General features: G+C 42.8%; 1 protein-coding gene across 2 annotated transcripts; it reads right to left on the bottom strand.

The window, feature by feature from the left end:
* Positions 1–2,612: 2,612 nt before the first annotated feature.
* On the bottom strand, positions 2,613–23,574 carry DHRS7 (dehydrogenase/reductase 7). Of its 2 annotated transcripts, none has more exons than XM_030038526.2 (7): positions 23,407–23,574; positions 18,295–18,447; positions 12,121–12,227; positions 10,920–11,159; positions 5,224–5,346; positions 3,567–3,782; positions 2,613–2,818 (listed from the first exon to the last, which is right to left on the bottom strand). In XM_030038526.2, exons 1-7 carry the CDS (start codon positions 23,540–23,542, stop codon positions 2,783–2,785), a joined length of 1,011 nt encoding a protein of 336 aa, XP_029894386.1. In that variant the 5' UTR covers positions 23,543–23,574; the 3' UTR covers positions 2,613–2,782. The 2 variants fall into 2 exon arrangements, with proteins under 2 accessions (XP_029894386.1, XP_040975790.1); XM_041119856.1 differs by lacking the exon at positions 23,407–23,574 and adding an exon at positions 22,927–23,005.
* Between the last annotated feature and the right edge of the window lie 2,145 nt (positions 23,575–25,719).

The raw sequence follows: 25,719 nt of genomic DNA on the forward strand, positions 1-25,719 counted from the left end.
CTTGAAAAAGGTTGCTGGTAACTGGCCCTGGTGTCCCAGCAGAGATCCCGATTGGTACCAGATGGAGGAACAGAATTAGTGATGTGCAGAATTCCTGTTTGTGCACAGGAATGTGGAGTTGGGCTCTAACGCGCTGTAACATCCTGTCCCCTGCTATTGCAGGCAGCATGTCCTACAGCCTCTTATTCATTCATATACAGAGCCAGTTTGCACGTTCCAGTATGTTTTGCAATGGTATGACCCCAATTCATGTTATGATTTTCTGTAACCCTCTTTAGATTCTTTTTTTGGCAGAAACATGAGTTACAGCCTCTTATTCTGTATCATAAATTTGTGCAGCCAAGTGCCCCTGTTAAGTGTGTTGTTTTGTTTGCATGCTCTTGAACTGTGTCCTGTTTGTTTTGGAGCATTTCTCTGATTTATCAGGAATTTAGAGCACCTTCCAGCCTGGTCTTGTCTGCAGCTCTCATAAGCACCGAATACATGCTGCTATTTGGATTACTGATGGAGTACTAGTACCAGACGGAGTATCTAGGACTGAGCTTACGACAGGCCACCTCACCATTTTCCCGTGTGACCACTGAGAACTGCTGTTTCCTAACCAGGTATGTGTATGCGCTTTACTTAATTCTTACCAACACCCACTTGCTTTACAGATTGCGATGTTCATCACACAAAGGTAAGCATAAGACACCTTCATCATGGCTTTAGAGAACCTTTTATTTAATGAGATCAGTTTTAAAGAGTTTTAAATCCTTACTAGAGGATTTCCACCCCCTTTTTTTGAGCATTTACCAAATATTAAGTCCTGGAGGCTGCCTCTGTCCCATTCATGTACCATACAGGAATCGGTTTAATGGAATGAGGCATTAGGGAAGTGAAGTTTTCAAATGGCAAATGCTTTGTCCTTTTTGGAAAGGTTCTGCTTTTGCCATTTTTCTTGAACATCAGCTTCCTCTCTGCAAGAGGCAATTTCGTTGCCACCTAGTCCTTGTCATCTCTACTGTGACTGCTTCCATGCTGTTCCTTCTCATGCTCCCATGAAAGCGGGTCCGCGTTTACACGTCTAGCAGCAACTGTCCTTAGCTCAAGCAAGAGCAGTGAACTCCTCTTTGAGCGCAAAGGCTTACACTTTTTTTTGTAGAGAAAAAGCAGAGAAACCTGTGTGTAAATTGAGAGCAAGCCTTCTGCTGTGTACAATACTGCCAAATCTTCTGTGGATTAGAGGATGGAAGCTAAAGCATCCTGTGAACATCATCTGCACATGTGTTGTATTACGAGTTGCTGCATTTTGTCATGCAGACTTATTGCTGCCTCTTTAGCACGTTTCACAAACCGCAGTATGGGAACTGATGCGTTAGCAAGTGAAATGAACCTTCCATTCTTCCAGGACAGCATGAGAGGAGACACTTGTCACTTGACTAGTCTTTTTTTTTTTTTTTTCCCTAGACAATAGTTTCCATCTTTGTTAAATGCCATGTTAAAAACGTCACTCTTCGCAAAGAATAAGCCATGGCTGGGAAGTTTCAATAATTTATAAATGGGTTGTTACTCTTTTATGATGTAAGATGATATAAGAATCTTTCTTACCTGGATAGTGTGTGGCCTGAAGTACATCCAAACATTTCTGAGGACTTTGGCAGCAGGAAGGTCACCAAGCTTGTAAGTACAGGTGAGTTACCACTACAGAGGTACTTCCAGCTAACAGCTGAATTGGGTGGCAATGGGATGGTAATTAAAAAGTACAGCCCTCAGTTCCTCACAGCTGTTGCTGTCCAGTACACCACCTGTACTGTTGAGATTGGCCTCTGCTTTGTATGGACGAGCCTGTTTCTGACCGAGCTGCGACCTCAGCTTCTGTTTCATGCTTAAATTACCTATAATGCGATGTCTGCCCTAATTCAGCTCCGACACTAGCACTGGTGTCTTGGCTGTAAGTAATCTGCTGTGAAAAGGATTTCTCATTTATACCGTGCCCCCTCTTGCAGCTAGAGGCTGTTCTGCTACCGGACCTTCCCCTGCTCCTTGCTCCCTGATGCTCTATAAATTTAACATGTGGCAGGTAGAGAGCAAGGCTGAGTACCGCCTGCGACAGGGGTTACAATTATACCATCACTCTCGCCCTTCTCCGCTGCTTCTCTATACACTGCCCCATCGTCGGACTTCACAGAACAACCAGAAGACTGAGGACTGCAGACTCTGCAGTGGTGCTAAGAGACCTAAAGATTAAGCACTTCTAAATGTTGTACCACACCATCAGGGCTTTAGCCCTACATATACATTTTGCTTTCAGACCACCTGTACACCGAAGATGAAATATAATCTCCTTTTCCCAAAGGAACGCTTCACAAACGCAAACTATACATCCTTACCCTTTATATCGCAAGCTTCTACTTGTGGGGTTGGGGGTTTTTTTTGTTCAACATCCATTAGGAAGGAGAGTGAGAAAAACGGGATCCTGTGGGTATACAATTCTTACTTAGCCTGCTCACCAAGTATTTACTACTGCCATAGCAGCAGAAAAACAACATAATGCTGCCTGACCCTCTTCTGTCTCAATTCTTGTAAGCTTAAAAATTCAGCCTATGGGTGTTTGACATGAAACAGGTATGTTTAGAAAGAGATTTTTTTATTTAGTCAAGTGTGTATACCTCTCGATAGATTTGTGAAGTTACATGATGACAAAGGTACAACAGATAAAAAACAGCTTTTGTTTGCAGCCACGCAGTATGAAAAAAGTTTCTCAGCCTTAGCACAAGCAGGATTTTGTACACATTTGTCCTTATTTCTTCTTTCTTGAGTAAGAGGCATCAGCATCCTGGAGTGAGAGTACATTAAATCAGTATTTCCCCCCCTTATTGAAGCCCTTCACCCACACTGTTATTTTGCTTGAAACAGCTTGTGACAGTGGGCAGTTACAGTGTGGAAGGAGGAAGTTTTAAGTTGCATGTGCCACGCTTATTTTTGCATTTCCTGGTTTTGGAGTACTTTGACATGGGTTTTTTTGTACCAAGTTCAACAAAAACACAATAGGAAAAATACCATCTGCCAAGCAGTATTGCAAGAACAGAACACTGCACCGCACAGCTGTCTTTGGGGATGTAAGTGTGAGTGAAGAGCCCTGACAGACAGCAGTATTGCTTAAGGTACTCCTCGGAGGAGCTCAGATTACGTGCCTGATATAAAAACTAAACACAACCAAGGGAGAGATTTTCAATAGTCTTAATTCCAAGTTGCATTAAATAATTTACGCTAGCGACTTCTAGCTCAGCTCTGTGTTAATGGTGAGATCTGAACTTGCAGCCCGTGTGACGAAGATCAGAGCAAGACCTTTGGCACTACAAGACACCCTGACTTCACTGTTCTGTGATGTGGCCACACTGCAGTAATTCTAGACTACCAGGCATGCAGTGATGGAGCCTGGCCTGGCATCAGCTGCTAGGGAAGTGAGGAGAGGAAAAAAGAAACAGATCCAAAATGCAATCCCAACATTCCCATGGCTAAAGAGTCTGTCAGCAGAGTAAAAAAAGCAAGCAAGCAAGCAGAGGAGAGAGGAATACACTTACCACTCCGCTCTTGAAGTTCTGTATCCTCCTCTTGCCCATTCTGTTCATCAGCCACCAAGCCCAAGTGGGTGCATACTGCCAGAGGTAGCAAACGGCCAGATAGGGGTGGTCACTGATCCAAGCCTCCTTCAGGTCGTTGGCTGTGCTCACCAGAGTGAGCCGGACACAGCGGTCAGTTGGCATCTTGTGGGACTGATCACCGCTGTTCTCTATCGACTGGAAGGGAGAGCGAGCGAGGAGGGATTAGAACTGGATTTCTGTTTGTGAGCGACAGAGGGAGAGAAACGGCCAGGCTCTGTGCAACAGACATACTCCTCCCAGTTCCTTCACTGTGCGCACATAGAACAACCCAGCCAGTACAGCAGCAGCTGGGGCTCACTATCCTCTAGTTTTCAGTGTAGGAACACTTCCCACCTTCCTTTAGCACACATGCTTAAATAAAGCACCCTTTTAATTAATGCCTTGACTGATGGGTCAAAGGTTAAAAAAAGTGGATCTCCAAACTCTGTTCTGCTTCAGCATGCCTTCTGCTTTATCGTGAAACAGATCTATCGGAACAGGTGACCCATTCTGCAGCTGAGGGCTCTGAGAAAGGGGAACCTTCCTGTTCCCAGCTGCCTACCCCATTACATGCTACAAGTTACTCAGTAACCAAGTTAGTAGATGAGGCCATGTTCCCCATTAACTTAAATATTCCTGCCAGCCCTGCTCTGTGGGCAGTCATCTCAAACAAGAGAAAAGCCAGAGGCTTCTTCAGTGGCAGGGATGTCTTACTTGAAATCTTGTCCACTTCTATCACTTAGTGAATGTAAGCCACAGCCCTGTGAATTTATATACATTTCACTCCAGCAATAACAGATTGCTCTATCAATCTGTTCTTCTATTTCCCAGAGCAAAAGCAATTCTGGTCTAGATTCAGTCTTCCTCCTAGGACTTTTGCCATGCTGAAATCTGAGGAATTTGTTTTGCATGCTTTCCAGATTGCTCAAAAAGTACATCTTTTCTTTCACAAAAGTATGAAGTTTTGCAAGCCAAAAATCCTTTCAGAACTCAATTCAACAACGGGAGATTCTCCACCCCCACCCGTCGGTAGGTTATCCCGAGCTTTAAATTGATTGAATTTAGGATGGATTACATTTTGATGTATCATAGCAGCAATTTTGCCAGCTACTTTGTTAGACAGCCTTTACTAAAAGCAATTGTGCAGTTGGAAGGTTTTGCTTTTTCTCCTTGAACAATCACTAACAGGAAAAGAATGCGGGCCTTGCATCAGCTGACGCTAGTGGCTTTGCCAACAACAGCGTCAACCAAACAGGGAACATCGTGACTAGGACAAACAAAAAGCTACCTGTGCAGAAAGGATAGTATTCTGCACGCAGAATAGTGTCCAGAAAATCCTGGCCTTTCCCCCAAAACTGCAGCAGGGTGGCTGTACAGTAAATTTTACTAGACTTGGATTGTATGTGTTGGAAAAGAGAAGGCATAACAATTACCAAACTTTATTTTCATTTGATACGGACTTGATACCACAAAGAATTACAAGCCTACACATAGTTCTGCACCAATCAAAGCATTTCTTGGCAAGAAGATGTTAGTGTTTGCTAGGAGGAGAAAAAGAAAAGAAAAAAAAAAAATCACACCAGAACTGAGTCCTTACCTTTGCAAGATTCTCCGTAAAGACATTTTGTATAATCTTGGACTGTACAGGTCCTGGGCATATGTTGATAATACTTATCTCAGGGTAGTCAGTCAGCTCAGTCCGAAGAGAATTAAAAAAACCCTAGAAGAAAAGACTATAATGTAAGCTTCCTTTGCCGTGTTTCCGCATGTAGCAAGGTTTAACTGTCTACGTATCTTCATACTAATTGTATGTTGTAAAGATAACAGTATTCCACTAAAAGCAATTCCTACTACTTTCTTTGACTTTTCATGTTCAATGGCTAATTTAACATTTTATCTGCAATTATAGACATTGATATATAAATTACTGAGGAATCTATCCTTGACTTCTCAAAACCACAGTAATTTCTCTAAACTACAGTCAGATTCTGCTGTCCCTGTACTGAGGATGAGCCTCACTGTTTTGGTAGTGGAAGTGCCACCAATCGTAAGAACTGCAATATTGTGGAAATTGTCTTTTGCAGGTGAATTGCTCTTTGTAGTGAGATCAAAGATTTTAAATTGTTTCTATTGAGTAAGTGGCACTGGTTTTATATAAGAGAAGGAGGAAATCTTTTCAGCATATTAAGTCAAAGGTGCATACTAGTATTTTAGGGGGTAACTCTGTACCGCTGAATTCAATGCAGAGTTTGAAATATGCATCCACATAGATATAAATTTTATTTCAGCTCAGGAATATCCTACCAGTGTATCTAAGTTAAACTATAATTACAAAAGCTGCAAGTATGTGTTTTCTTCAAGCTAACAGGACACAAGTTTTCTTAATCTCTGTAGCAATTCACATTTGGACAGCAACTATTATGTGGAACATGACCAATTCAGGAAGGTGCTTCCTACCAAAGTTGCTGGTCAAGCAGTGTAGAGCTATGATTTAGCAAACACCACATCATGTCTTATCTTTGAGCTGGTTAATAAAACTATGTGTTAGAATAAATACAGGGAACTGTTGTGTCACAACAGAGACAGAGAGTGAGCACAAGCTGATAAACTTCTCCCACTGCAGTAAAAATTTGTAATTTGTACTCCCATCCAGCTTGGGAAGAAGGCAGGTTGACCCAGAGCTCTTCATTAAATTGCAACACAGGGCTAAAATCAGTCAGGTATGCTCCTGTGATGACCCAGAAGTAGTCAGCTGGGCAATCCACTAAATCTAGGCAATGAGTTGCACACCAGTGCACACCTATGACCAAGAACATGGGTTGTAATTTCCCAATTGCTGGTGACTCATCCCAGCTTATAGATTGCATACACACTTTTCAGTTAGGTTCTGTAAAAACGCTGACCATGTATTTAAAGTTACAAGTACCTGCAGGCCCCATATCTAGTATCAGATCTTCACAGCATGTTATCAAAGCCTGGAGATGTGTAACTTCTAGAGGATTAAGTTCTAACATTAAAGACACTCATATGCCCAGAAGTCTGCTTCTCTACATATCGGAAAGCATCTCACATCTGCCAACCACCCTGTCATTTTGGATTAAAAACCTGGGCCTCCCATAGATTACCTCCTGCCCTAAGAGGAGCCTCCTCCTCCATCCCCTGTGCACACCTTCAGACGTGGCACCAATACAGCTGTGCTTTATCCACCACTCTGGGCTAATGCTACAGCCCTGACCTGCACTTTCCATATCCCCTTCTTTCCCTGAGGGGTCCTGAGCCCACGTATCTCAGAAAGGCCCCTTAACCCCCAAGTTGTGCAGTCCCGTCACAAAAGTTGTGCCATCGGTCCAGCTGAGGAAAAAGTAACAAGACACTAGACCCCAAAGGGGAAAGGAGGTGGCATGTGTCTTGAGCATGGCCACCTGGGTGAGGGGAAGATGTGGTACTGCTCCTTGTTCACGAGTGCTTTGTATCCTAGTCACCACAGCAGTGATGGGAAGCCCAGGCTCTCCTAGAAACACAGCCTAAACAGTAGCCTATGCAGCCATCTTCCCTTCTTTGGGCAGTCGTGAGATATTCCATCAACACTGAACTGCATGAGCAGGACTAAGCAAGAGCTCTCCCAGCCCACGCTCCCTTATCACTGCCTGGCAATTTGGGATGGTGAGGAACAGAATTGACTCCCATTTTGCCTGAAGGGACAAGCTCAAGATGTACTTCCAAGAGTCGAGGAGGTGGAAGGGTGGTTGTCTATGATAAAAAGGAAGCCAGAAACATTGCTTGGTCACTTGTGACAAAGCACCTACACCTGCTCAAATGCTGGTAGGCTTCTGGGATCCAAGTTCTACCTATAAATGGGCACCTGCCCACAGTCCTGAGTAGCCACAGAGGCACATGGCAGTAGCCACCTCTGTAGGCAACTTCAGACACCTTCCTGCAGAGAACAGCAGCTCTGGCACACTCCACTCAGATTGCTGCTTCTCTCCAAGTATTATTACAAAAGGAGCCTTGCTGACCTGAGCAAGTTGCAAGATACCAAAAGCTGAGCACTGGCCCAGTGAGCTTATGTTATCTTTGGAGATCCTGTCCACACAGTAGCCAAGCGTAGGGCTGCTGAGGCTTTTTTCAGAGTGCTGTTTGAGTAGCACTGTCAACTTCATGCTATTTCATTAATGGGTTGCACAGGCTGTAAACATGAAATGCCTGTAGCCAGAAATCACAGCAAGCTCCTGTTTCTGCTCTGTGGCCATTCTACTATGCCCCTCCATTTCAAGGGGTTTGTGTGGCCCCTCCTTCCTTTGTACTGCAGTTCCAAGTTTTTACACCATGGAAGAGGCGTAGTCTTCACCAGGAACACAGGATGGCCAGGACACTTACTCAGCTGAAGTACTGGCCGATATGCACTCAGCAGAACCTCTTGAAGACCAGAATCTCACTCTCAGTCCCCTCTGGAGGCTCTATCTACAGTATATACAGGTTCTCTAATTCCAGCACTTATCTTAGATATCTGAAGGTAGGTGGTATGAAATTCTTCCACTTCCTCCCAGAAGAGAAGCTTAAAATTCCCAAGTAAGAAAGTGCTCTCTTTTCTTTAAATTCAGGCAGGCACAGACCCAGATTTGGGAGCAGTAAGGAACTCAAGTGCAAGAGGAAGAATCTGAGCATCTCCCGCAAGCCCAGACTGAAGCCAGCTCTGACATGGAGACACAGGGGGTCTGGAACAGGAACTGCTTTAAGCCATCTCTGGGCCTTTCCAGGTTAGTGACCAAATCCTAGAAGATGCTGAAGAAGGCAAGGCTGAACTGCCTTCTACTATGACAGAAACATTTAGAAATTCCCCTGACCAGAGACTGCACAAAGAGAATAGCGGTTGCTGCTCAGTGCAGTACATGTGCTTATTAGACAAGTTCCTGATTAAGGAACATCTTGAAGGCCACCATTTCCAATCCACTCCAAATGCCACCGGTTATATGAATTACAACTAGATGAATGGCACATGATTTCCATGAGCTTCACACTAGGAGAGAAACCGTATCAGTCAGACACAGACTCCCGTGGACTTGACTCATGCTCTTACAGCACTCCCAGAACTGAAATGAAGGGTAATTTCATCAGTAGAACGTTGTTATGAAGAATTCCAGTTGGCATGAATCAAAGTGTGATTGTTTCAAGAACAAATTTTAATTCTTAGCAGAATTCCTTCCTTCCTTCCTCCTCCAACTGCCATTTAAAAGAAATGTAAAAAAAAAAAAAAAACCCCAACAACAACAACAAACCCAAACCAAAACACACACACTCAGAACAAAAGGAGGGACTTTTTAAAAAAAGGCCTAATTAAGATTGCAGCATTAACTGTGTCAGCTGTGGTAGACTCCAAGGCATGAATTTAAAAAAAAAAAAAAAAAGCAAACGTAATAAATTCAAGTCAGATAGGCTCACATATTTAATAAATGGTGGCCAATATGCAACCTTCATTTCAAGATCTTAGAATACAGGTCAATACACGCTGGGAAAACACAACAGGAAAAGCACCACTTTATGCTTCGTTTCATTTTTCCCTTACCCTCTCTCTAGCTATTTCTTCTTGGTCATTGTCAGAGATGGGCTACTGGGCTATCTGAAGAGGACTGCCATTCCTACAGACTTCCTTTACCTGAACTGTGCTGGTAAGTTTGATATTTCAAAAAAGCTTTTCTAGTTTTTGGGGGTTTCATGCCCACATCTAGCCATAACTCCAGACTGATAAGAGACTCTCAGACAGAGTCTTTTCAAAATCTATATTGCAAATCTTGTTTTAACATCTGCAATTACTATTTGCAGAGTTACTGTGAAAGAAACAAGAAAGGAGGTTTGGAGTCTGGCCTGGTTATTGAGCAGAGGTAGAAGCTAACAAAGATATAAGCAGTTCAGTTAGCTTATTTTTAATTAATCCAGAAATTTTAGTAAACTATCTCTTTAAAGCTTCTTCCATGTTCTTGATCTTAACATGAGATTCAGTGTTCTGAATTTTTAAAGCAACACGTGAATTCCTTATGCTCTGCAACTAATTAGCCATGCTTAGACCAACTACACCACACCCAAAAGATAACTCAACTGAAAGAACACTTAATAAAGGAGCATTAAGGATTCATGCTTCTGCTCACTGCATTCTTCTGATTTAAATATCTACTAGATTTAAACCAAAAGCTGGCCTCTAATGGGCAATTTCATCGCTGCCACTCAAATGAAGAGCAGCAGATCTCTCCCCATCACTAACTTTTTATTAGCAGAGGCCTGTCACCATCTTCTACATCTTCATTCTTTCAAGTGTATAGTGGCTTCGCAGTGTCAGCTGCTTGTTACATTTTTGTTGTTGTTAATCAAATTGTCAAAAAGATACTGATCCCATAGCTTAAACAGAGTTATTTACTCTGTTTATGTGCTTAAATCCAGCAGGGAGTAGGAAGGTGCCAGTTTTTTAAATCAGCACTGAGCACAGCTGAATTTTATTTTACTGAGAGCAAAATGTACATTAGCAGGAAGTCAAACAGTGGTGAAAGACAAATATGTCTAAATAAATTTACTAGTTAAACAAATTATTCCTCAATGATACAGGCTTTCTTTTCTCCCCAGATACTTTTCTGAGCTCTTCTTTTATGTCTTTCTACACAAGTAAGACTACTTTCAAAAACTCTTTCCAAGCAATATTGAAAGTTAAGTGTTATGCAGAAGATAACTTCCTAAGACACTATGAGCTGCCAGTTCTTCACACCACAGCAAGATTCAGAACTGTTGGGAAGATTTGTTCAGATGTTCCCAGCTAGATCAGGAATTCTCATTTCTCCAAGTAGTCTGCTTTACCACTCACTGCTCTCACTTTACTGTCCTAAAGATTTCCTGTAGTCTTAAAACTCTCACCAGTGACATTTCCTCCCTAACTGAATTAAGATGAGAACATTAGGGCTTCTATATGCAACAGAATAATCCTCTGATTTAGGTATTCTTTCAGATGAAGGCCAGCAGCTAAGGTCTTGTGTTTCACATTGGAATTTAACTACGTAGAGGTTAGGACCAACTAAGATGACATTTGAATTTTAGTCAGGAAAATAAATCTACACTGGGAGCTGAGATATTTCACATTTCAGAGCAAATTCATTCTAAAGGACTTTCAAAACCTGAGAAAGCTACATATGCTGTGTGCAATTTCAGGCGAGACTTGTGTCTTCTGCACAGAATGAAGTCCTCTGCTACAGTACTAACTGATGCTGGTCTACTACACAACAAGACTTAATTAATATCAGAAATTTAACTTACCTGCAGAGCATGCTTGCTGGCACAGTACCCAGAGGCAAGAGGAGCTCCCATGATACCCATCACACTGCTCACAGTAACAATCTTTCCTTTCTTCCTTTGTATCATGTGATTCAGGACATGTTTTGTTAAAGAGATTGTACCTAGATAGTTGAGTTCCATTATGGCACTGTAGACATCCAGGTTTGTATCCACAAACAGAGAGCGTTGGGAACGTCCACCATTGTTGACCAAAACATCAATCTCAGGAAAGATACATGATAAATTCATATAACACATATATTGGCACTTCCTCAGGCAATTGTTAAGTGACTATTTCCTCCCTCTACTGTCGTCTCTGCCATACACAATTAAGATGTATCAGCTGCTGAAGAAGCTCCAGTAGTTGCTCTCACCCACTAGACTTTCCCCTTGAACTGAGGGCTGGCTAATTTTTAGCTGGGTCAACAGAACAGCATTACAGCATCTGATGCCAAACAAGGTTAACTCCTAGTACAGGAACACTGGCAGCTGGAAAGTTGTTTTCCACACAACGTTTTTTAACCCTACTGCACTGTAGCAAATAATACTTAATGCGCTGATCCTGCAAGGTGACCTCTGAAAATAGGTTTTGTGCAAAACCAGAAAACAACTAGAGTAAAGAACAGAAGAAACAAGTCTGTTATCAATAATTTCACTGTGGAAACAAAATATCAACGGACTAAAGGCCTAGCTTGTACTTAACATTAGTTACACCTGACTGCTGTTTTCTTAACTCCATACTCTGGACTAGCAATCTAGAAAACTGCACAAAACAAGAAAAACAACTGGTGTCCAGTTTTGTCCCATATGGCTCTGAACTCAAGTTACATGCAAAATAAAGGTTCTGACTTTCATACACAATTTTAAGCCCTAAATATACAGCTGAGGATTGTTTCAGTTGGTGCAGAAATTCAGTGACATCAAGCAAGGGAATTTTTAGTTCTTGGTAATGACCACTAATTATTTGTTCATTGCTGCATCTCTGTAAAGCCTGCTGAAACCCAGGAGCAAGCAACAGAAGGGATGAAAATTCAGGTACTTTTGGTCAAGTTTCAATATTAAACTGAAGAAAGGTGTAGACACTGGTGAATTTACCACACGATAGAAAAGTGAAATACAAACATAAATGCAGGGATAGGAGATAGAGAAGAAAAAGAAGTTTAACCCCTGAAGCACAGCTTACCTTGCCAAAATGCTTAAGAACACTGTTGGTTGCAGCTTCATGAGAGCTTCTGTCAGTCAAGTCAAGGCGCAGAACAAGGATATCTTTGTCACTCAAGTTGCTAATCTCTAAAAACAACCATAATGTGAATGGGAACCAATAAGATTGCTGACGTAACAATCATGGGAAAGGTAATCTGCTTTTAAAAAATACATTTTCACTAAAAAGACATGAAGAAACCATAACATTAAGTTGGAAATAAAATGCTTGCTTTTTTTCATTTTCAACTCTTCATAGAATCCATTTTTAATCTGTTCCTACCAAGTCTTTCTTTCCTCATCATTATGTTTTTGCTTGTGAAAAGCCTGACTTTAATAAACAGGCTTGTGCAGCACAACATAGACAATTCACTTCTCCAAATAAATTGCTATAGTTGGGAGTAACATGCAACAGGATTATCTGATGTTGAAACTTTTCACTGAGTCATTCAGAAGCACGGCATATTGGCCGCCTTGACACTTTGCTTGTATGTTAACTGGTCAAGCATGTTTATTCTTGACAATAGGACTAGTAAAATTTAGACCCAAAACAGAACATATATACATGAGTAGCTATGAGGCAAAGTCTAGAGAAGCTAGATTATTGGAGGAGGTAGAAGGAGGTTTTTGTTTAACTGACAGCTTTTAATATATCCATCTCGTGAAATAAAAGTCAGCTGTCATCAAGTTCAAGCCTTCATGTTGAGTGTTTCTACCACTGCCTCTTCAGAACAACTGACCTTTTCCATAGAAAGTATTTTGTGAGCAGTGACTTGTTACCCTGGGGTTTTGGGGTAGATGAATCACAAAAATAAACTCCTCAATGTTAATCTTTCCAGTTTTTTTTAACTACATAAATAAAGAAATCATGTCATATATTAGTTTGATAGTGCTATTTTTGTTTCTACATTGATTCCTAGCCACAACTAAGTGTACCTGCTCCCCTTTAACCAGCTGCGCTCTTTGGAGGGCCTAAGGCTCTGAATTTTTATTTACTACTTTTTGCATATACAGGTAAGGTTGAACTGTCTTTACAGTGATGTACAAATAAGGAGGTTACTTAAAACCATAAGTTGCCTTAGTCCAAAGGTCACTAGAGTTTAGGCTACTGGTTAAAATAAACCCATCTCTCTGGTTTAAAGCTACCAGTATTTCCATTTATTGCTCCCTCCATGTGCATTTTCCCCTCCATTTCTTCCAGAAACACAGTAGTAAAAGCCATGTAGTTTAAACTACCCTCTTGGAGACACACCTCTAGCTCATGCTCCCTCCTCAAGGAGATTTGCACAGCTGAAACCTACTGGGATGTGGAGTGTTTCTGCTGTGGATTAACAAGACCACACGGTCAACCCAGCCAAGAAAGCTACACAGTGGGGAAAAGAAAAAAGCAGAGGAAGAGACACAGACTGCTGATAAGGAAGGAAGTGCTCTTTTATATGATGTAAGAAGCTTCTGACTTCAGGAAATAGCAAACCAGAAGCTTAGCTCTTATTTTGGAGCAATTGATAGTCCAGTCTGATTTTCACCCCCCAAAGCATTCAGACCATACATCTCTACCAGCTTCCTTACTTCTTTTCTACGGTGAGGAATCCTTGCTCTAGTCACTCCTCCTAGACAGCTTTTAGAAAACTTCAAACATTCTTGTTACCCTTTTTCTAAACTTCTTCTACTGTCTACTCCTTCCACTGTTTTTCTGGCAGATGACCAGAACTGTGCATGGTATTGAAGGCATGTACATGTTTCAGTTTATACACTGTCAGAATTATGTTCTCCATTCCTTTTACCAGTAACACCTAATATTCCACTTCCTTTTTTGCCTACTACCAAACTGATGTTTTTAAGGGAACAGTCATGATAACCCAGAAAAACACTTGCTCCCAAGTGGGAGACCTTACTTTAGAGTTCATTGTTTTACACAAATGCTAACATACATTAGTTAACATCCTTTAGTGAAGAGTCTCCAGCTGCAAACCGAACTGCATATGGCCACCAGCCTTCAGATGCAATGTATCTGAAACTGAGCGCTCAAAGCTCAGTCTACCCAGAACAAAGGCCACTTTCACACAGCTGTGAAACTGTGCACTTCTAGTGCACTGTATTTTCTGGAGTTCCTTTAAAGTCTCCTTACATAGCAGCTTTACGACTACATGGCTTCTGGTTGGGATCAAACTGTCCAACCACCAAGCAGCAGGTCTTCTGACTGACATTTTCCTATCAAGCAATCATGGGCTGCCTCTCCCCTGTTGATGGTTCATTAAGTTCTAGCTACTTTTTAACTAAAACATGGTTACAGTCACCCAAAGCCAACTTGTTTTTTGGAAGACAGCGGCATAAGTAATGCTGACTTAGAATAGTATTTTGTTATGACACCAGGTGTACACCTCCTTCCCCTACCATCACCTAGAGGATTTCAGATCAACAATTCTCTTCAATACATGTTAATCCAAGATAACAGTTTCTCATAACACAGTAAGTGCTATTACTCAGCACAGATCCTTTATTTCCCAGCTCTTCAGCACTTCTTCTATTTCTATCTTGTATAATGTCCTTTAACAGAACATGAGCTTTTAGCAGAGGCTGAACAACATGACCTCCTGAGGTCCATTCCAACCTCAGTTACTAATTCTATAATTTATAGATTGCCTGTCATTCATTTGGCCTATCTATATTTAAATCATGTTTGAGCTTTGTCAAACCAAGAAACACACCGCCATCTACTCTCCCCCCCCCCCCCCCTTAGGGCTTTTGAGAGAAACAGCCTCCAAAATTACTGGTGAAATTCAACTCATGTTTCAGAGAGTGGCTAGAGGAAATACAGAAGCCACTTGCAGGAACAATGCAAGTTATACAAGTTGCTTTCCCTCCCTCCTGCAGAGAAATGTTGAGTTGGCATATGCATGACTCAACAGGTATTACCATAGCTTTTATGGTACTTTCCTTCTCTCTCTCTCCTTCAGCCTTTAAGCAGTGTAGAATGCATAAATGTGTATCATAGGGTGGTGTCTCTGAATTTTAAACGAGATAAGTGTGCTTGCTTCTGACATTAATATGAAAATTATCTAGTTAGGTTGCTGCTGTGTATAGCATCTACACCTGGCATATTAAAGCCTATTAGCTCCAATTATGCCATATAAGTCAGTCAAATTCAAGCTGCTGTTACATGTTGCAGCTCAATCTTAATCCATCCCATGCTACTCAAACCTCACAGAATACTCTTGAGCTCAATTACAAAAAGAAAACATGCAAAACAAGCTACCCAGGAAGCACGTGGACCCACTGCCCAAGCATGCGGGGATGGAATCAGGAAGATCAACGCTCAGACAGATTCGAAACTGGTGAGGAATGTGAAAGGCAACAAGGGCTTCACAGGTACAGCACCAACAAAAGGAAGACCAAAGACAGAGTGAGCTCACTGCTGAATAGGGATGGCGACGAAGTGACGAAGCGCACAGAAAAACATGAGGTACTCATTGCCTTCCTTGCCTTAATCTTCACTGGCAAGATCTCCTCTCAGGTCTCCCGCACTCCTGAGGCTAGACTCTGGGGGAAAGAAATACTACCAACATCAGAGGAAGACCAAGTTAGGGACAAACTGCACATATAAGCAGGGCAATATATACATCCAAGATTTACAAGAACTGACCAATGGCACTCATCTTTGGAAGGTACTTGGTTAAGTGGAGTAGCTCCACAGTGACTGGAGAAAACCAAATGCCACACAGCCTAACCTCAGTCCTTGGGAAAATTATGTGGCAATTTCTCCTGAAAGCAATTTCCAAGTACATGAAGGACAAGAAAGTGACTGGGAAAAGCCAGCATAGATTTAGCATGGACATATACTGCTTGACCAACTTAATTGTTTTTTGTGATGAGATGACTGGCTCTGTGGACAAGGGGAGGGCAGTGGATGTTGTTTACCTTGACTATGTAGCTTTCTATATTGTCTTCCATAGCATCCTTGAAGCTATATTGGGGAAATATGAGGGGTCTAGATGAGTGGATTACAATGCAAGTGAAAAACAGTCTGGATCACGAGGCCCAAAGAATAGCAACCAACCATTCAAAGTCTAACTGGTGGCCAGTTAGAAGTGGTATCCTTCCATGATCAGTATCTTTTAATATCTTCATTAATGACTCGGATTATGGGACAAAACATAGGTTTTCAGCAATTCTTCAGTCAACATCAAGTTCAAAGGAACAGCTGCTATGCTGGAGGGGAGGACTGCCATTCAGAGGCATCTTAACAAGCTGTAAGAACGGTCTGACAAACCTCATTAAGCTCAACAAAGTCAAATGCAGAATTTCACACCTGGGACAGAATAATGCCATGCAGTACTGCCGGCAAATGTCCAAATGGCTATGTACCAGCTCTCCAAAAAAGAGCTGAGGTCCTGATGGAAGGACAATAGCAAGTTGAACATAAGTCAGCAATGAGCTCTGGCAATTACAAATGCTAGTGGACTGCACTAGCAAGAGCAGACTGAGGGAAGTGACTTTTAAGTGCCTGCACTTAAAAACTGCATCTAGAGTACTGTGTCCAATTTTGGACCCCCCTAGTTCAAGACAAATACTGATAAACTGGAGATAGCATAGCATAGGGCCACTAAGATGGTTAGGGGGTCTAGCACACATGATTATCAAGGAAAGGGGTGGAAAGCTAGGTTTATATAGCCTTGAGAAAAGAAGGGTAAGAGGGGTAGGGGGCCCAATTACTCTCTTCCACTACTTCAAGACTGGCAACAGAAAATATGGAGTAACTATACTCCTGAAGAGTTTCCAATATTCCTACTAATCTGACCTATAGTTAAAATAAAGTCCAGCAGTGTATATTTGCAAAACACATGGCTACATAAGACTTTAACGCTAGTATATACCACAGCTAAGACATTCACAGGGTTACCTCAAGTTGGCAGAGGCAGAAATTCTTACATAAATCTGTACTCTTGGTTCACACCAATTGAAATAATCTTTCTGAATACTCCTTAGCACATCACACTCTCATAAAAGCGTTGCCTGAAAATGGACATCCAGGACTATGGCTCCTGCCAGCCTACCTAGTGTTATCAGTTTTGCAATGACAACAAACAGCCACAGACGCAAATACAGTTGCATAGTTTTACTGACTGCTAAACATTGCATCATATACCATTGGAATTCTGCCATGGTTACCACTTAACCACACTATCATCTTATGTCCCTTGCTTCCTTTTGAAGATGTCTATTTAAGCGACTGCTTTTTTGAAGCATCAGAAAATAGAAATAAGGAGTTGTGCATTTTTGAAGCTCCTTGACAGATTTTCATAGCAGCCCACTGCAACTTTTAGATTTCTAGAAATGCTTAGGTGCTAATCCAAGACAAATGTTTCCTTATTCACCAGCACTCATTCCAAGTAAACTGTGGACATTCTGTCAACATTACCAGGAATGAACTGTCAGTGTCATAATATACTTAGTATAAAATACTGTGTACTGAGGTACAGAGGATATATAGTCTGAAAAGACATGTTAATCATGTTCAAAACTTCTATGTATCAACACGAATTAACTGTCTATCCTGCTTGCTGTCAAGCCAGAAAACAGGAGGAATGAAGCCAGACTACTGACTCAGCAGGTGTATGAAAGATAACTGGAATAGTTGAATATTCCACTTCACATTTGTTCCTCTTGATCTACAGGAGATCCTCTTTCTTCCACTTGCTCAGAACAAATTTTCTGAACATTTCTATTCATTCCTTTTCCAAAGAGGAAAGTCAGTTGTCAGTCTGCCTGTAACATGCACAAACCTGAAGGAAGAAGACTTCTTAGTAGCATGCAGCTACATGGTTTGGTTCTTAATAGGATCATACCCCTCAGATTGTTTCCTCCATTCTCCACAGCATTTATTCCTTTTCTTAATCTAGTATCTTACAAGACCACTTGCAACTGATAATGAGATTTTTAGGTAACATTGGCTTATGAAGGAACTCATAATGCAAGTCTATACAAAGGCTTCTCAGTCACAAAAAGAAAATACCATCTTCAAACGTACAGTGAAGCTATATATAAAGTTTACTTTCATAATGAAATTTATTCCTGTGATATGTGGGTTAGTATTTCTGTGGCAACTCCATCACAGCAAGAGTGCAACTGCTTCCTTGAAGTAGCAAGTTTTACTTACGAAGGCATTTCTTCTTCACTCTTTCCAGCTCATCCTCTCTTCTTGCTGAGATGGCAAGCAAGGCTCCTATCCTTGATAGCTGGTAAGCCAATTCTTCTCCAATTCCACTGGAAGCTCCTGTCACCCAGACAACCTTGCCACGCAGTTCATTTTCTAACAAAAGAATCAAGAACATAGTTCACACATTGCCAATGCTAGGATAAGTCATTTAAGTCACTGCAGGGGTATAATCTGATACTGTTTTTAAGAAATATGCTCAATTTTTTTGGCTATTACAAAATCCTGACTTATTTTTTGGTCACGTGCAGTTGTGAAACTGTTCATAGCTGTTCTGTTGCCACTTGAACTTTGTTCCAAGGCTAATCTGAATAAACACTGATTATCTATCTGATGGAAGAAATTTGACTGCATTTCTGCAAGCCATCCACACATAACGTTTCCACTAACTTCATCAAAAAGAGCTTCAGAGGAAAAGGGAGAATTCTTGGAAGTGACAGGAAACAGTTACTGTATTGCAAATCCAAACAAAAGCCTAAGCAAACCTTTCCAATAATGTTCTACCTCAAAAATGTTCCTAAGTAATTGTCGACAGAAGGGAATTCTCTGAACAAAGACAGCTAATCATTACAAACCAAACGGGTGTTCATCCACTCTGTTTTGTATCTGATGCAGGTTAATTCCTGCATTGGCAGAGTACAGTACACAGAGCTACCAACGTGAAAGCTCACGTGTGAATTTCCCAGGTACTCATAGTTCCTGCCCAGGCATGCTTTTTTAACCTGTAGTAAAAATAATAGCATCTCACTCCTTTTACTCCTCTGCTTATATGACTGTTCTCTCTTGTTTGCAATTATTCCCACTCCATGATACACCTGGGTACTGGGAAAAGGCTTAGCTGTACAGACATATATCCAAAATCATCAAATACAACAGATGGATGAAAATCGCCCATTTAATTCCAGAACATGATTTAAGGACAAATGATCACCAATATCAGAGCACCTTCCAGAACGTAGCATGGCCTAACATTTGTATGTGTTCTTCAAGATTAGTCTTAGTGAAAATCTGACTCAAGTACTCAGAGCACTGCTGACAGGAGCTCTTCCTTCTATTTCTCAGGTTTGTACAGAAGAGTATTCCAACAATGTCTAGCCAACCAAGAAAGATTTCATGGTATAATTCAAATAGCAGAGCCAAATGCAGTTCCCGAGCCAGTTCCAGTCTGAAATAGGCCAGAATAGCATTTTTCAGCTCACTGAAACTTAGCCACTCGTTTAATTTAGCAAAAGTATTTCTTTTTCACTGCAGCCAGTGGCTGGGACTGCTTTTACTTCCTGCTTACTTCAGTAATCAGTTCCTGGTTCTACACCACACTGTGCTTCAAATTTCTACTTTCAGAGTCTTAATGACATAAATCCTATGAAGAGATCAGCACCAAAACCTTCTACCCTTCAGACAAGAGCAGAGAGCACTCAAGACTGAATATCAGAGCTCAGCTTGAGTTTGTGGGACTGGCAGTGAGTATTATTTGTCTTTTTTTAAGATGACCGTATTTTAGCCAAAGAAAAATCCCTCCTAAAACCAAGCTTCGGTGGTTTGGGTTTGTTTGGGGGTTTTTGTTTGCTTTTAAAAACAGTAACAACAGCAACAACAGTCACTTTCCAAAGCAGAGATGTATTCTAAGGTTATGAACTTGGGAGGTGGAAAGAGGTGTTGCTGAAGTTGTAGGAATAACCACTGTATTAATCATTATACCAAATGGCTGCTATCTATAAATCTTATTGACACTCTCTTCCAACAGTTTTATTCTAGCACATTACCAATTCATTGAATTAACCACAAGAAACATGGGGGTTCATCTCTCCTATTACATTTTTTTTTGGCAGAAAACCCGTGCAGACAAACACTACATGAACAAAACAACACATGGATATACTTTCAACCCTGCTTACCACACTCATCTCCTCTTGCTACTGAAAACAAATCCGCTTCCTCCTACTACTCAGTTTCCCTGTTCTCAACCTGTCTTGGGCAGCTTCACTGCAGTTATTCAGGATCTTGTTCTGTGAACAGAATAATTAACTGAGATAAGGAAAATTTTCCACTGATTCCCCAGTGCTGATAGTTACCAAGCACTGAGCTACTGGGAGTTAACATAATGGAAAACCTAGCTCAAATGCTGTTGTAGAACAAGTATCAAACCACCAGCTTGCTCTAGAATAAATGTCCTGTTGATACTGGAAATAAGTTTAAAAATTAACCATGACAAATTAAAAAATAAAAGCAGATTATACTATTACTAACCATTAGCTACTGTGTTACAAGGCATAACAAACGAGAGGTTGAACAAAGTAGTACTGCAAATAATCCAAGAAGTGCTTTTGTAGCTGTTTAGGGCTTTTTTCCAAAATTTTATAGCTCCTGTAGCACAAGGTTGCCTTGTCATTTCATTCATGAAAAAAAATTTGGTATGGGGAGTTTTAAAGCAAAACATCCTCCCCACAGCCCTAAAGAATCATACCATTGTTCCCAGCTTTAAGAGTAGGTAGGCTTTCAGATACATAGGCTTTCATATGTAAAAGGATCCTCCTTAGCTTGATATTATACTGCCTGTGAAAAGCACACCTTTTAGAGTGACTGCTGTTCAGCTAATGAAACACAACACATGAGGAAAGTCATCAGATACGCAGTAACCCTTGTCTCCTGACCACACAAATATTTAGAAGATGGGAAGCAATCCAGCACCTGCCAAGGACAAAATCCAGAAGTGAATTAAACCTATAGAATTGAATCATTGACATGGAACCAGTCTTACCTATATTAAGGCCTTTCTTCATAACTATAGTTTACAGCACAAGAGAAGGAAACATACGAGATCAGTCTGCTTTCTCATATTTTTATCTCCAAAAGCTTCGACATCCATAATAGTGTTGTAGAAGTGATAACACAATATAACAACTGCAAGAGTGACAGCCCCAATAACAGCTTTAAATAAAAATCAAGGGTTTTTTCCATGGGATCCACATGTTACTTACCTAGGCATGCTACATTATGTGCACAATATCGGGAAGAGGAAGAGAAAAGGGAGAACATATTTAAAGAAACATCTTTTGTAGCGTTTGTCCCTTCTGTTTTCCCACCTGAACAGTTAGGATCAGCACTGTGGCACCACTATGCCACACATATATGGCTGAACTATCAGCAAAATGCCACTTAAAATGCTACCATTTCAGCTACATATTTTAGTTAATTACAAGCACTGAGGCTGGGAGACAGGGTAGGGTAAGACACAGCTTACCTCTTCGCAGAGCAAAGGAGCGAATGTTGACAAAATTCTGCCCAATTCTTCCTACATTACATGTTGAAACAACTACATCAGAAAATGACTACATTGCTCTTTGTATGGGAACTTTTAGAGACTAGTTAAAAGGTTTCCAGGCTTCCAATAAGACTGAAGGCTACATTCAAATAACACTATGTCTACCTGAGAGCTCCTACATCTTGATGTGCATTGCACATAGATCCCTCAGGACACAGCTTCAATTCTGTTTGTATTAGTCAAGATTTATCTTGTTTCTCTGCCCTGAGTCTTTCTGTGATCTTTGCAAAGTCCACACACGAAGCTTTTTTTGTAGTTTTCTTATAGTAAGGGAACAACCTGATGGAGTTACTATAAAACTTTGGGCTGCATATTCAAAGAGTTACAGAAGATTCCTCACACACATTTAAATTTAGTATTTCTTAGAGCTTTATTACTCGTGCATGCTTTTCTGTTCTCTTGTCCATTACATGGACTAGCACTTTAGCAGTAAGCTTCTACTGAAAGCGGAAGACAGAGGTGTCTCAACAAGTTTGTCGTACTGTTCTCTCAAGCCCTTCCTAATGCCAGCCTTCACCTGTGCCACCATCCCAACTGAATCATGGTCTCAAGCCCAAACCCTTACCCCACTGTTCTCCCCCAAGCACACATTCCCGATCTGCCTTCATTCCATACAGTCTTATCTCCAGATCTCAACCTTACATCCAATTTCATTTCACAGATGGGACAGGCTTATAGTGTCCCTTGTCCCATCTTCTTTCAGATCAGCTGCTTCCCCCAATGGATGAGGTGCAACCAGCTTCCCACTGTTGCCTCAACCACCAGTGCCCAACATGTCTCTCAGCAGCCCCAAATCACCAGTGCTGGCTAAGCTGAGGGGGGATATTCAGAGATTTGTGGCTTTCCTGATCAAAAGTCTCTACTAAGCAAATAAAACCTATGATATTTAAAGATCTTTGTCCAGAAGAAGGCAGAATTACAGTCAGATTAGAAAGGTCAACACGAGCAAGAATTGAAAATCCCTGACAGCATTTTATTGAACTTTTGTACCCACAGGTGTCAAAAGCAGCACCTTACAAAAAAGCAGTGTAAAGCCACAGAGAGCAATTGTGTGGTGTTCCCTTATGCCCTTCAGAAGAGGAAACCCATTTAATCCAAACATTAATATTCATGTTTACTTCACTGTAAACACTTTCAGCACTACTGTGAAACCGAGATCTGCTTGAAGATGTCAAAACAAACTGAAACAGAAGCTAAACTGACTACAAAGCAACTCATCCTGGCCACAGGCGCCAAGCATCCTCTTTTCTTACCAACCCTTCCTTCGACACTGGCCCTGAACCACGCGCTCCCCAGGCAGCCTCGGTTACTCCGCATGCCGATGCCAGAACCGGATTATCTGCCCAGAAACGGTGCAAAACAACCATTTTTGGGCCAAACGAGCCAGCCCTCGCCACAGATCTGCTGGAACTCCCTGTAGCTGCGAAGCTGCTTTTAGAGAGCTACTTCATTGGCGTGAGGGGCACCACACGCCTCGCTGGATAAGGGCGGGAAAATTACGCTTTGGGGGGTTATTTTTATGGACAAACCCCTGGGGCAGCTGCCGGGGGTTGGTTCCACCGAGCTGAGGCGACTGCAGCCCGGTCCCTGGGGAGCCCTCTCCTCCCCACACGCCGCCATCCCCTTTCCCCTCACGGAGGGCCCCACACCCGTCCCCGGCCACACCGCGCCCACCACCAACCCGCCCCCCGCTCCCCTCCCAGCGGTCGGCGGCTGCTGGCGGGCGGTTTTACCTGGCTTCTTCCCCCGCCACTCGGCCCACAGCAGCGTGAGGTCGCCGTCGGCCCGCAGCCAGCGGAGCAGCTGCACCAGCAGGGCCAGGAGGGCACCGCCCGCCAGCGCCAGGCACAGCGCGCAGCCCCACGCCATGGCCTCCCGCCGCCGCTGCCGCCGCCGCCCGCGGCCCGCCGTGCCCCTTTATCAGGGCCGCGAAGCGGCGGGAGCCGCCCCCGTTGCCTGAAGCCAGCGCCTGCCCCACGGCAGCGCAACGCCGGCCTCCTCCCCGCCTCCCGCTTCCCCTTCCACCCCTTTTCCCCCGCTGGGCGGCTTCGCTCCGTACCGCTGCCTGCCACACGTTCAGCCCCCCCCCCGCCCCGGCCCTGAGGCGGTCCCCGGCGGCAACCCCGCGGCGGCCGGGACCGGTGGGTAATGCGGCCCCGGGGGGCTGGCGCAGTCAAGGCTGGGGCGATAAAGCGCTGGGTTTGTGGGGGAGAAGCCGTGCATGTGACAGGGGGGGTGAAGGTCGGTTTCTGGGAGCGGGGCCCTGTTTTTTTTTATTTTGCCTCCTCGACGTGCCCCCCCCCGAGGGGAGAGGAGGGCTGCCCGGCCTTTTCCTGCTCGTAAACAACGCGGCACGTCCTCGGGCGCTGGCGGGTGTCCAGGGCGGTTTGGCTTCGGTGTTTGGAGATCAAAAATCGGTGTTTGGAGATGAAAAGGCAGCGCCCGTCTAACTGAGGAGAGCCTCACGGCTGGCCCTCGGGGACACCGGCGATTCCTCTCCCCGCTGGAGCTCCCCGGCCCTCTCACAGACCGTACTGCTGCATCCCTGTCGCGGTGTGGAAGCCTTTCCCGCCCGGGTTCCTGCAGTAATGCTGCCCTTGGACGTGCCTGCCGCTGCGCTGCCTGCCGAGGCAAACCCAGTTCTCACATACGGCCGCTCTGGCCCACGTTCCAGACCTTGGGTTTAAACGCTGGGCTCCAAAATTCGTGGTGCTGGATACCCACAGGTGCTAAAAAGGCAGGGGTTGCGGCATTTCTGGACATCACATCGCTCTCATCTACAGCTCTTCACCATAGATTTGCTAGTGTTTATGTGCAGAGGCAAAAAACGCTGTTCTTACTACCTTGATGTTTCCGTCTTTCACAGCAGGAGGTACAGATAGGAAAGGGGAACCCGTAATAATCCCTGCTTCCTTGCCAGACACTTGACACAACTGCAAGCAGAGCTGCATAGTTGTTCAGAAAGGGGGACACAGCCTGTTCCCAAAATCTCACAGGCTAAGGCCCTTCATCTCTCAGCAGACTTAGCACGGGATGGCCATGTTTACCACACGCAGCTGCCTGGTCTGTCCCAGCTCCACCGATGACCAAAGGATTCATGAATCAACTCCTGAATCGCCACAAAATTTGCATTGCAGCTTTCTGAGGCAAAATACAGCCATGGTCTACCTTTAAGGATCTGACTGACTTGCTGAAAAATCAGTCAGAACGTAATTCATACAGCAAGGGAAAGGTGACAGAAAAATAAAAATGCACCGCCAATATACTTTGTTTCTGTAAATAGCACCAATCCTCAACTGTGTCCAAACCAATCGTTAATTAAATAGTTGTGGTGTTTTAGAATAGAAACAGGCCTTTGGAGGTTATGAAGGAAGACTATCACAGGAACTATGACTTCACAGTTATACAGCTATAGGTTACAGCTATTCTTTATATTTCCCTGTTTTCTCCTGTTTTACTGAGTTGAGAACTATTTATTTTGTGTTAGTCCTATGTATAGCGTAATGGAAACTTAATGCCATACAAAACATATATAAATAAATAGCAAGTAATTGAAAGTATTTTCTGGGTCTTATTTCCTCCTTGTGCTAAGTGCAGGTGGTACACACACGATTGTGGAGCTTTGCACCACAACACACCAGAACAGGCAGTACGAAGTTGGAAGAGGACGTACACTGTACCTGCACAGTATATTCCCAGTGGGGATTTTCCTGGCTATCCCCAAAGAGACAGGTATGCAGCAGCTTGGGCTGAGCACAGAAAGGATGCGTAGGAGAAGCTCACGAGGTCCCAGCATCCTGTGATTGATGTATGGTGACAATTTATTCTGTTAACTCTGTGCTTCAACCCTTCTTTTACAACAAAACTGAGTAAAATAGACTTCTGTTAAAAAAAAAGGTTCAGTTACGGAGTTCTTGTGCATTTGTACAGCTGCACAGTCACCATCAGTGGGGATTTTACTGCCTATCCCCAGGACAACAAAGATAGGCATGAAGTGCCTGCTCCGTGCATGAAGGCATGCTCAGTGTCAGGCTGAGCATGGGAAG

The sequence above is a fragment of the Aquila chrysaetos genome, chromosome 2 (assembly GCF_900496995.4).
Source record: "Aquila chrysaetos chrysaetos chromosome 2, bAquChr1.4, whole genome shotgun sequence".
NCBI classification, from domain to species: Eukaryota; Metazoa; Chordata; class Aves; order Accipitriformes; family Accipitridae; genus Aquila; species Aquila chrysaetos.